The sequence below is a fragment of the Strongylocentrotus purpuratus genome, unplaced genomic scaffold, assembly GCF_000002235.5.
Source record: "Strongylocentrotus purpuratus isolate Spur 01 unplaced genomic scaffold, Spur_5.0 spur5_scaffold_12, whole genome shotgun sequence".
NCBI classification, from domain to species: Eukaryota; Metazoa; Echinodermata; class Echinoidea; order Camarodonta; family Strongylocentrotidae; genus Strongylocentrotus; species Strongylocentrotus purpuratus.
In genome coordinates this window covers 19,661,825-19,675,236 of record NW_022145597.1, presented here as the reverse complement: position 1 = coordinate 19,675,236, position 13,412 = coordinate 19,661,825, and the positions used below count along the sequence as shown (strand labels likewise).

Here is a 13,412-nt window from a genome sequence, read left to right as displayed (position 1 = left end):
TATCGGCTGAATACTATAGGTTTACTGAATACCTTGATGTGGTTTACGCTACTATTTGGACTGATTGTATGCAGACAAAAGGCAATTTCCAGGGAGACGATTTTCCTCTGGTCCGGTGATTTCTCTCTGGTCTGACTTCTGAGCTAAAAATAATCACCAGATCAGGTGACACGACTTGCATTTTATTAGTTTCCATATCGGCTGAATACTATAGGTTTACTGAATACCTTGATGTGGTTTACGCTACTATTTGGACTGATTGTATGCAGACAAAAGGCAATTTCCAGGGAGACGATTTTCCTCTGGTCCGGTGATTTCTCTCTGGTCTGATTTCTGAGCTAAAAATAATCACCAGATCAGGTGACACGACTTGCATTTTATTAGTTTCCATATCGGCTGAATACTATAGGCTTACTGAATACCTCAATGTGGTTTGTGGAAAGGAAATTGGTTTCTAACACAAAGACTATTGTGGTTGAGGTCTCTCGATTTGGAAGTGACATTTTATGCTTTGCTCAGTTTAGATAGCACTGCTTTGGATGACTTTGTATGCGAGTGTGAACATAGTGTATTGAAACTGTGTTCCAGAATGGCAGATGGTGGTATTGATATTGAAGGTGCAAGGAAGGCACGTTCAGACTCGATCTCATCGGAAGAGGATTCGGCATGGTCGACATGCTCGGAACACAGTCTGCAGTTCTGTGGAAAAACAGTCAAGGACGTGCCTCCCATTCCCGATTTTGGAAGCGTGAGTTTTTGCTATATCGTCTGAGAAATCTTATCCTGTGTTCAAACTACTAAGATTTACGTGTACAACTGTACATGTAGCTATACTGTATGTACGAGAAATGATTTGCCAGCTATCTGTCAATTTACCTTTTAACATTCTTTTCTTTATGACTTAATTTCATCAATGTTGTTTTCTAGTCTTTCGCTATACAATATGATTCTTTATAAAACTTTTCTTTATGAATTTCATATACATGTACTGGTCCTATTTCTCAACAGTTGTGGGAATACAAGAAAAATTTACTTGACGACTACCAGCAAAAAATGTTATATTGAAATGTAATCTTGATTGATCCTTTGTACATGCATGCTTATACATTTATATTGTGAATATGTACGTGTACATGCACTTCCTTCAGTGGTATGTACATACATTACATATGGTACATGTACCTGTATGTACATGTACATTTGTGCGATATGTGTACAGGTACATGTACGTATACACATAATACAGTGTCAAAGAAAATTTAGGCCTACGTTCATGTTACGATGAATATTTGCACACATACATGTCAGGCCTTCTGATAGTGATATGCATTTGCATACATGTACATGTTATGTATAGCTGTACCATGGTACTTTAAGTTAATTGTCACATACATTCTTATATAGCATTTTTGTGCATGAACATATGGCCTCTATTATACTACACCATGCAAAATATCGAACTAAGACTGGACATGTATCGCAAGTTGTGATAAAATTTTATGATTCATTAGAATGGGGGGTTTTCGTAGGAAATGACCATTAGGGCTTGCGTTTTGATCCTTCAACTTGGAGAAGGAAATGTGGATTAAAAAGTAGCTATAAGCCTTTATAAATGGCACAATAAGACTCTGTCCTTTTTTAAATGGTAAAGGTACGTGTCAATAATCCCTTGCTTGGAAATGCAAAGGTCATGGGTTTTGATCTTGGCATGGCATTCATGTTCTTGATCGAGCAAGGCATTTTTTCTACAATTGTTTCTCTCCACCCGGTGTTGTGGTGGGTACCTGGTAGGAGGATAAGCAAGTGCGCATCCATATTATTATTAATTCCACTTTATTTTGATACCTATTCTACCGTAATTAACGGTGTATAAACCGCCCTCGTGTATTAACCGCACCCCTCTTTTTCGCCCTTTTTTTTTTTTTTGCCGACTCTGTCGGCAGCAAGCCAGGTCCGGGTTAAAAAACCCATGCGGGAAGGCCTTTCATTTAACTGAGAGGTGCAGCTGAATGTGTAAGATCATTAATGTAAAATTTAAAAAACAGTAGAGGACCTAGGATAGAACCTTGTGGTTCGCCATGTAATAGAAGAAAAATTGGAGGAATTATTATTATAAACTACATATTGAGATCTATCAGAAAGATTACTTTCAAACCAAGATGACAGACAAATTTGAGTGTTGTTCTAGTTTCCGAGTAGTGAGTCAACACACCGATTACTGAGCTTGGAGACATTGCCAGGCATAGCGCCAGGTGGAGGGGCATAAATCGAAACTTTTTTTTGTTGTGTGTGTGTACCGTGTATAAGACGCAAAAAAGTGCGGTTAATACAACGTTAATTACGGTATATAAATCGGGGCATACTAATTGCAGAATTCTCCCTACCGCATCTAGTAGCTAAAAACAAGCAAGCTTAAGTGGCGCTCTATTTTTACTACTGAATTGGCCAGGATTTTGCTGTCATATGAACTTCCTGTCAAAACTGGCCACACAGTATCAATATGACAGAATGAGAAAATTTGGTTTTGCCTTAATTTCTAATGATGTAGGTCTGATGCTACATGTACGGTCACAAAGGTTCGTACGAAAGATAATTTTGTACGAATCTCCGTTTTTCCATTGTCTGAAAATCGTTCGTAGCAGTTTGTAATGGCATTTGTGACCGAGGCTTAAGATTGAAAATGGAAAAAAATTAGTTCTTATTTGGGAAAATTTAGTCTTTTTCTTATTCTTATTTCTGAGCCCCCCCCCCCCCCCCCCATATGGATTGTATGAGGTCAGTGAGGGTACTGGCAAGAATCCTCAGTATATCTATAAATCTACATGTAGCTCACCCCGACCAGGAGAATCAGAGAGGACGAAGAGATTAAAACAACTTCCTTAATGGATCTTTAGGTTTAGACCTGAAATACCTCATATTACTGAGACCATTTACATTGCAGAAAAACCAGTTTTAAAAAAACAAAACGTCATTTACAGTACCGGTACTGGAAAAACCCACTTGACCAAAAAACAGAATAATACACTGATGTTTTGACAGCGTGCAGTAAGACCTTAAAAAGCAGTGGAATTTTGGTCAGCATTACAAGAAAAAACATTCCAGAGTTGGAAGTCTTCAATTTGGAATTTTTTTGGTAGTGTTTGTGGGTGGTTGCCTAGCAACTTTCCACAAAACACCAGAATGTGAGAAACACCAAGGAATTTTGCTTGCACTGTAAATATTTTTAATCTCTCTCTGACGACAGGTACATTTCCAGAAGCATTTAAGATTGCTAAGGTTGTTCCGATATACAAAAAGGATGACTCTTCCCAAGTCTCAAACTATCGCCCTGTTTCTATTCTCTCGAGTTTGTCCAAAGTATTGGAAAGACTTATATACAATAGGCTATATTGTTTTCTAACAGAAAATGACTTACTGAATCAGGATCAATATGGTTTCAGGAAATACCACTCAACCGATTTAGCCCTTGCACAATTATATGATAAGGTTTCGAATGCTTTGGCGTCTCGAAAGCATGTTATTGGTGTATTCATGGACTTAAGCAAAGCATTTGACACTCTTGATCACAAGGTACTATCGAGCAAACTTCATTATTACGGAGTAAGAGGAGTTGCTCTTGACTGGTTTAATGATTATTTGTCAGGTAGAAAGCAATATGTAAGCTACGAATCTGTAGATTCATCATTATTGCCTATGAAATGTGGTGTCCCACAAGGATCGATACTCGGTCCTTTATTGTTTCTACTGTATGTTAATGATATCTCGAACTCAACTACATCATTACAATATATTATATTTGCTGATGATACTAATGTGTTTTGCTCCAATTCCGATTTTCGATCACTTCAGAGAATTCTGAACACCGAGCTACCTAAGCTGTCTTTGTGGTTTAGGAGCAACAAATTGTCTCTGAATCTGAAAAAAACTAATTATATTCATTTTCAAAGCAGGAAAAATGCAACTGATAAACCTATACCTGAAATAGTCTTGGATGGTGAATATTTGGAGAAAAAACAAAATACTAAATTTCTTGGAACTATCATCAATGAAAATCTGAAATGGAGTGATCATGTACATTACGTTTCAAAGAGAGTGTCACGCACTGTTGGTTTACTGTATAAGTTAAAACATTATGTGCCTTTGAATATTCTATATATGCTATACAATTCCTTGATTCTTCCTTACATGTCTTATTGCAATATACTGTGGGCAGACTCAAAAGTATATACTGATAAAATGCTACTTTTACAAAAGAAAGCGATTCGTGTGTGTACCAATGCTGGATATCGCGATCACACTGATCCCCTATTCGCGAGGTTAAAAACTCTGAAAGTAACTGATATTAACTTTTTACAAAAAGCACTGTTCATGTTCCGTCTACATAATGATTCCCTACCTTCCCACTTCCCACCAATGTTTTGTTTGAATAGAAATATTCATACATACCCAACCAGACAATCAAATAAATACCATTTATGTAATCCTAAAACAACAATGGCTATGAAATCTATAAGACATTCTGGTCCGGATATTTGGAACTCACTGTCCGTTGACATCCGTAACTTGAAGTCAGTATATACTTTCAAGAAAAGTGTGAAATCAATTTTATTGAGCAAATATTGACAAATCTCTTAAATTAACACATGATATCATATATGTTTGTCAGCATTTCCTTGATATAGCAGGAAAATCCCCCCTCCCATGCACCCTCTATCCCATTTTTTTTTGGTTGCAAGTCACTGTTTATTTTTTGTTATTTTCCCCCAATTATGTTCTGTAATTTACTTTACTTTACAATCGTTATGATTTTAAATGTTTCTGGGCTGCAAGCGTATCAAGCTGTCACGCTTAGGCTGTAGCCCTTCTGTATCATCACCTCTTCGAGCGTATGTATCTATGATTTACTGAATGTGGAAATGTAATTTAACTTATGTTTTATACTCATGTAAAGACATTGTCACATTATTGTTATAACCTATGATGATTCAGTAACCAATAAATATTTCAACTATTTCAACTATGTCTCTAATTTACCTGTAAATAGACAGTGGAGCACCAGGGGGGTGTTTCACAAAGATCCTAAGTTGATCTTATCTCTAAGTTGGACTTCAAAATTATGGAAAGCCGTTAGCATCTTTGAAAATATTTTGTAAAAGTTGTTTTAAAAGGTATGAAATTTTGATTCAAATCATTCATATTTTCTATTATCAAGGAGATTTCACGTTCTTGATGTGGAATTTATAAAAAGTCTAAAATACTTGATTATTTGCTTTTTAATATACACATATTTTATTTTAAGGCTACAAATGGCTCTCAATAATATATATGTCAAACTTGAAGTTAAGTTTGACTTAGGATCTTTGTGAAACACCCCCCCCCCCAGGAGTGTCAAGCGTGACAGACATGAGTGCTTAACAAGAACGCACTATTATTATTTATAATGGAAAAAATATATACGAAGCGCCTATTGCAAGAAAATCTATCTGTACATTTGTAACAAACAGTGCATTTTTTTATTCTTCCATATTTTGTTGTTGATTGCAGGGTCTTGCCAAACCTGCTGTACTAGATGGGTCCTTTGGATCAGAGCAGGAGAAACAGAGATGGGATTTTACACCAGTCACCCTTGAACAAGCAAAGTCTGGTGCAGTACGTAAGTACATCTACCGTAGATTAAAGGTAAAGACAAGTTTTGGAAATATGCTCCCCTCTCAAAAAATGAAATGGAAGCTCTTATTACTAATCATGTGAAAGAATATGTTTTGACTAATACGTGATCATACAAATTTTGCTGAGAAACCGCCTACTAATTGATATATTTGGTAAATTATTATATCTATTTGGACCTGATAGATATAACGCACGTGTCGCCCACATGTGCGTAGTCCCATATACATCTTTCTGTCTACAGTGCTTATAACTTTACCAAGACGGGGCCAAATTTCTTATCATTTTGATGATTCCAGAACCTTGCAGTACACACCAATACTTATATGCTATGATCAACCTTTTCTGATCGATTCCACAACGTTTCTTTCACAATGCAATCACATGCCCATAACTAGTCTTTATCTTTAAGCTCTGCAAGTGCAGTTACCTGTACATTCATGAGAAGCTAAGCAAAAGAAACAGAGATGGGTTATTACACCAGTCTCCATTGAAGTGGTAATGTCTTTTGCTGTCCTCAAGTGCATCTCGTGATATAAAGTGTAGCTAGAATAATTAATGTCAGAGCAGAAGTGACTGAGATGGGATTTTACACCAGTCACTATTGAAAAAAGCAAAGTCTTGTGCAATACGGATGTACATGTATATCTGAAGTGGTTCTCAGCAACTGTTGATCATTAATTTGTTCTCTCTTTCACTCTCTATCCCCCTTGCCCTCTCTCTCTCTCTAACTCTCTCTCTTCCTTCTCTCCCCTCTCAACCCTCTCACTCTGTTGTCTCTGTACCCCCTCTCTCACTGTCTACCCCCTCTCTCCCTCTTTCTCTCTCCCTCAATGTCTACCCCCTTCTCTCCCTCTTTCTCTCTCTCTCCCTCTCCTCTCTTTCCCTCTCTCTTTCTCTCCCTCCAACACCTCTCCCCCCATCTCTTATTCTCTACTTGCCTCTCTCTTTTCTCTCCCTTTCCCTCTCTCCTACCCCTCTCACCTCTCTCCCTACCCCTCCCTCTCACCTCTCTCCCCACCCCCCTCCTTCTTTACCCCCCCCCCTTCCCCCCTCTCTCTCTTTTTCTCCCTACAGATCGTCCTGTTCGAGTGTATGCTGACGGTATTTTCGATCTCTTCCATGCGGGGCACGCAAGGGTGCTCATGCAAGCTAAAAACGCCTTCCCTAATACATACCTCATAGTAGGAGGTAAGATACTATACTCTATAAACAGTTATTTTTTAGGGGGTTGCATTTTCGCAAATTCTGTGAATCATTAACTTTTATCCTGCCATAATGAATACAGCCTAATGCCACAGGACTAATCCCCATTGTGCCAAGCCTCAAATCCCCCTGTGCCAAGTTTATATTACGATAATCTGATAATCTGATGGTGCGAAGCACTCAGCATAGTAGAATGAGCATGAACAATAACTCCTTTACTAATGTGAGCATGCATGCATAAAGCAGCTAAGCTGTGGCTCGCTTGCGTGAATTAAGCAGCCAGTCGATAGCATGCTCGCGTGTACAAAGCACTATAACCTTATGGCAGGATATAAGTTAAATGTAAGCATCGGTACAGTATAGCACAATCTGTCACCGGGTCATGCCCCACAGTTGAGTCCATAATGGGGCACTTCAATATATAATTTTCTTTTCTCCTGAAGTAATTCTTAAAGGCATTGTTTAACAATGTTTCAAGTTCACAAATCTGAGATGCATGACCCCACATGTTATTAGTGCCTCTAATATAGTGTTAAATATTGAAGCACAAACAAAATTGTGCTTCAAATAATCATGAAGCACTTCAAAAAAGTAAATATCTTTGAGTGACGGGTTTTACCATACCGGTAATCATTTTCCCCAATAGACTGTAGTGTTATAAAAGCTGTTCAAGACCATCGGGAAAACGGTCTCTGAAATTTTGAATTCCAATCATAAATATCTTGATAATCAAACATGCGATTGGCTTGTACAAATCATGGGATTTATTTCTGACCTAAAGGTAATTATGATTGCAGCATGAGCTAAATCCAGGATTTCGTTGAGAATCAGAGGCAAAGTTACCTAATAATACCTTCAATGTACAATATGATGATTGTGATACTCAGTAATGAGCTCAGGATCCACAAAAATAGAATGATTATTATCGCAAGTATATCATTTGTAGTAGTTGTGGCTTTACGCAAATTTGACAACTCACAACTTTGTTTGCCAAAATATTGGCTTACACATTGTTACCCTCTTTTCCACCTCTAGTTTGCAACGACGAGCTGACTCACAGAAACAAAGGCAACACGGTTATGAATGAGTGGGAAAGGTATGAAGGGGTCCGCCACAACAGATATGTAGATGAAATCGTTCGGGATGCCCCATGGTCCGTCACACCAGAATTCCTTGAGAAACACAAGGTGAGATGTTTTGTTTTTGGAGATTTGCTTTTTAAAATTAATTACAATAGGAAAACATAAATGCATAATCAAAACAAGTGGATAAAGAGATACATACGGATACATGTACGGATTATTTATTGAATCCAATGACCAGGATAATAATAATTACAATGTAAAGCCTTTAGAAATGTAGTGTGAAGTGCTATACAAATGTGATTACTGGTATTATCATTATCATTAGTTTTTGTTGAAGATCAGAGAATAGGTAATCAAATTTACTAATTCTTAGATTATAATTATTATTGTTGTTAATTTAGTATCGTTATTGTTGTTAATTAAGTATCGTATTTTCATCACCATCATCATCATAGAGGTTTGTAAATGTCTTCACCTTTTGTTCAAGTATTGTAAAATAAGATGCACTAAAGTGCTAATATTTTCAATTTACCCTTCACCTTTGACTTATCAACTTGCATCCACCCCCCCCCCCCCCCCCATCTCCCACTCCCCAGATTGACTTTGTAGCGCACGACGATGTGCCTTACGGAGCCTCGGGCACAGAGGACGTCTACAAAGATATCAAAGCGGCTGGTAAATTTGTCGCCACTAAGAGGACGGAGGGCGTATCCACATCGGACATCATCGCTAGGCTCGTCAGAGATTACGATATCTACGTCAGACGGAACCTGTCGAGAGGGTATTCGGCCAGGGATCTTAATGTTGGCTTATTTAATGTGAGTTATGCTTCTCAGGCCTGATAATTACCAAATTTAAATCTGTTTCCGATTTTCTTTTTTTTTATTGATTTTTTTTCCCCTGATTTTTTTCTTCCCAATTTTTTTTTTTTTTTCCTCTCCAGATTTCCCCCTTATTTCCTCTATTTTTCCCTATTTTTTGCAGTTTTTTTATTCAAGGGGGGGGGGGGCGTGGTTGAGGGAAAAAAGTGATAGATAGTGCTCACTATCACCCCTGGCTTCTTCTTTTTTTCCTTCACTGACCTGTCGGATACGTAGGCCTGACATGTCTCGGGTTGGAGACTATCTATAATCTCATGTCCTATTCCTTTCATCAAAAGATTCATGTGTGAGAGACCATCTGATATTCCATCCCTGGGCCCCATCTTACAAAGAGGTATGATTGATCCAAATCGATCTTAAGTCCTCCAATTGCAGTCTCCTATCTCTTATGTACATAGTTACTATTGATATCAATCGCAAATAAGTTGCGATTGATATCAACTCTTTGTAAGACGGGGCCCAGATCTCTGGTAAATAATATGATGTCCGGTAAATAATAGTGTAAATGTCTGCAAGGATATCTAGGCAACAGCTATAGCTCCCCTTCGTAAGTATACTTCCACCCCGATGGCCTCCCGCACAACAATCTCAGTGCCGAATTCTTCTGGAGATAGCATGGGTGTAGTCTGTTGTATTCACACATCATAGGTTTTACATGTGTTTAGTGCAGGTTGCCATTTGTAGAATTTATGCCTAGGATGGGTATCAAAAGTAGTTATACGTTTACATTTTTCTTAAACTTCAATTTAGGAGGTAAAAACTGTACAACAGCTTAGTATTGCTAGTATCTTGCTATATGTCATCTAAAATCAAAGAAATCTGACGAAATGTTTTTGAGGGCTTGCCAAACCTATACATGACCTTTAACCCTGCCCTTCTAAGGCAATCATTGTATGTTTGATACATTATATTCCACATACTAAGAATCTTGCTCTACGATTGGTCAAAAGTGAATCATGTGATGAAGAAGAAAAGTTTGTTACACTGTGTAGATAGTACTACTATCTACACAGTGCAACACACTTTATGTATACATTGCTTACTGTCCTCTACTTCTAATACAGGAAACCAAGTTCAAAGTTCAAGACAGTGTTGACAAGGTCCGACAGAGAGTGAGGAGAGTGGAGAGGAGATCCAAGGAGTTCGTTCATAAGATGGAAGACAGGAGTATCAACTTTCTTCAGAAGTGGGAGGAGAAGTCTCGAGAGATGATTGGAAACTTTCTGGACCTGTTTGGTCAGAATGGTCCTCTGGTGAGTAGAAATTTAAAACCAGTGTTGGGAGTCTCCCACCCCCCACCCTCCCTCATTCAGGCTCACTCAAATATGATGCAGTTTTATGTCTTCTTTAAAGGCGGGACTGCCTTGCATTTCAGTATGAGAGATGAAGTCTAAAATAAATTATGCATTATAAAGAGAGAAAAGATTTTTCTTGTAAAGTCTTTTAAAATGAATTGTTAAATGGAACAGATTGTTAAATGGAACAGACTGTAAAATGAGGGCTTTCTAAGATTTGCTCTACAGCTGTCAGATGCTACGGAACAGATGTGAAACCCTAGCATGCAAAATAAAGTTTAAGGCTTCATTCCTAGGCTAGAGACACTTCAAAAACCTGAAACTATGTGTCACATTAATGAGTGCGCAGACATGAGAACCTTGGTTTGTTTTGCAATGTCAAAATGACACTGCCGTCTTTACTTATGAAAGTAAAATTGTTCATGCTCATATTTTGATGGATTTTCTGCATACTTAATCTCTTAGAATATGAGGAATCGGATCAGATCAAGCGTAAGGTTTATATGATATAAAGTTCTGTCAATTTCAGGCAAAATGTAAGGTGCCCAGGGACCTGTTTCACAAAACTTGTCATCAGTGACAAATGGCAGTTTTTGTTATAAGCCACTGAAATCCTTGCTTCTGATTGGTTATCAGCAGATTTGTCACTAATATTTGTCATTTGTTATTGAAAAAAGGCTGTGTGAAACACCCCCTAGATGGAGGGCTCCTCTTCTTTCTTTCCATGTAGTCTATCTTTTGTCACAGACTTGCATCACAAGCAGTCCTTTGAACAAAGTCCATTCTGTCGTTTCTTTTGCTTTATTCAGAATCGTATGTTCCAAGATGGCAAGCGGTCTCTTCAGAACGCCATCTCACCTCCCAGCAGTCCAAGGCCTGGTAGCCCCAGCGCGTCCTACTGGGACATCGAAGACGACGTCGACTACGAGGGGGATAGCGAAGAGGAATACAAGTATGGTCTTGGGCAGGCGAGCCTTGTTGTTAGAGACGACGATGAGGAGGAGGAGGAGGAAGAGGAGGACAAGGAGGAAGAAGTGGAAGCGGAAGATGACCAAAAGAGTGTTCCGCAGGAGGATGATCGCTATAGAACCAAGATACCCTCACCGTCATTGTCTTCTGGTGAACAGCTGGCTTCGCATTGAATCTTGCCTCGTGTTTCTCAATGAAACTCTAGCCCTATCATCCAAGCTTTGGACAGAGTAAATATAAGGACTGAAAGTAGGATGAGATCCTACAATTTTTAATCTGGCTAGAAGCACGGGATGACAATCAAACTGAATTGAAGATTGCTGATTATGAAAAAACAAAGTTCTCACAAATCATCAGTCTGATAATATGGCCAAGCCAAGACAGCAAAATCTAATACTAAGACTAACCCAAAGGTGGCCATGAAGTTTGTTTTCTGCAGCATCATACCATTACTATTTTTTGTGTTGTTGAGTGCTTTGTTCCTTCAGCTTCCGTTTATATTGTCCGATTTTGGCTTTCTGTTCATTCTTGCGATTTTACTGTGATTTACTGTAATGAGTACAAGGCGAAAAGGTTTAGTACATGCATGTCTGCATTTGTTGCTGAAGCTTGCTGCGTTATAATGGTAACATTTTTATCCGTTTGGAGCCAGAAAGGAGTTACCTCTTATACTTTAACACAGAGCTAATGCCCTTTTGGCGCTGAACAGATGAGTTTGGAAGGATCCTTCAACCAGTAGATGTCATAAGAAGTGAGATTGAAGGTATGCAGATGCCGAATGCCTGCTTGCCTTCTCGTCATGAAAGACTACATCATCTTTGGGCAACCAACTCCATCTTTGGGCAGCCAACATCGTCTTTGGGCAGCCAACATCGTCTTTGGGCAGCCAACATCTCCTATGGGCAGCCAACATCGTCTATGGGCAGCCAACACCGTCTTTGGGCAGCCAACACCGTCTTTGGGCAGCCAACATCGTCTTTGGCCAACCAACATCGTCTTTGGTCAGCCAACATCGTCTTTGGCCAACCAACATCGTCTTTGGCCAACCAACATGGTCTTTTGCCAACCAACATCGTCTATGGGCAGCCAACGTCGTCTTTGGGCAGCCAACATCGTCTTTGGCCAACCAACATCGTCTTTGGGCAATCAACATGAAAAGTATGTGATGGCTAGTCTTTCATGCAAGAGATATACCTATTAATTACTCACGAAGAAGAGCATAGCAGTCGTGTTGTGGAAATACATTTCATCATGTAAAATTTTTGCTTTTATTTCTGTCTGATTTTGCCGTTCTTCATTTTTCTTGAAGTGATTTTGATTGAGATTCAAACATGTGTATCATGTCAAAGATGCTATGAAAATAGACACATGGGTGACTGGGCATAGTTGGTATTACACTAACTCCATGTACATGTATGAACATGCAACCATGCTTCTATTTCTTCAGATTTAATTGATACTTGTTTCTCTGTTAGGTGAGTAAATAATTCAATGAAAATAAAATCTGTTATGAGCTTCTATCATTCATACACTCATTATATTATAAGGCAGCTCAAAGAACATCTGGGGGTGTTTCACAAAGCCTTTTTTCAATGACAAAAATCAGTGACAAATCTGTTCATAACAATCAGAAGCAAGGATTACAGTAGCTTATAACAAAAACTGTCATTTGTTACTGATGACAAGTTTTGTGAAATGCCCCCCCCCCCCAGATAATAAAATGATTTGTTGTTGTCCATTTTGGTGTAAGATGAATGTCTGATGTTATTAAAATCACAAACTTTTTTTTCTCGGCCGGTTCCTTTAGGATCACTTATCAAATTATTGACATTTGTATTATTGGGTGTCATCATTTAGTTACTATGTTAAGGAATAATGATATCAATGCAATACACAGGGTATGATATTTCTCTGCTAGTTATATGAATAATTCGCATTTAATGCATGATGTCAGCATTATTTGTATTTCCATATCATTGTATCCACCATATAGGTATTGTAAGGTCATATTAAACCTCCTGTTATGTTAAATATTCAAGTTAGTAGTAGAAAGGCATCAGGAGACATGCATATCGTAACACTGTGTGAGGAAGATAAATTATTAAGGGTTGTAATCCTACTGTATATGCAGGTTATGTTACTCACTTTAAGTCGGTCCAATGATGTATGGAGTGCAAAGCGTAAGTCCTAATTCTTTTCAAATTACTATAATTGTGTAACAGAATGAATGGGTGTGACATGCCTTCTTTTTTTTTTCTTCATTTAGTTACAGAATTATGAAAATTTGACATGATAAAGAGGTTGACAAT

At 38.2% G+C, this 13,412-nt stretch overlaps 1 protein-coding gene across 1 annotated transcript; it reads left to right on the top strand.

Annotated features, from left to right (window-relative positions):
- The first annotated feature begins 317 nt into the window (after window positions 1-317).
- LOC115917918 (choline-phosphate cytidylyltransferase A-like) lies at window positions 318-11,584 on the top strand. The gene is made up of 7 exons (XM_011662195.2): window positions 318-748; window positions 5,545-5,653; window positions 6,745-6,858; window positions 7,909-8,060; window positions 8,555-8,776; window positions 9,904-10,092; window positions 10,944-11,584. The coding sequence occupies exons 1-7, from the start codon at window positions 590-592 to the stop codon at window positions 11,274-11,276; spliced, it is 1,278 nt and encodes a 425-aa protein (XP_011660497.1). The 5' UTR covers window positions 318-589; the 3' UTR covers window positions 11,277-11,584.
- The last annotated feature ends 1,828 nt before the right edge of the window (window positions 11,585-13,412 follow it).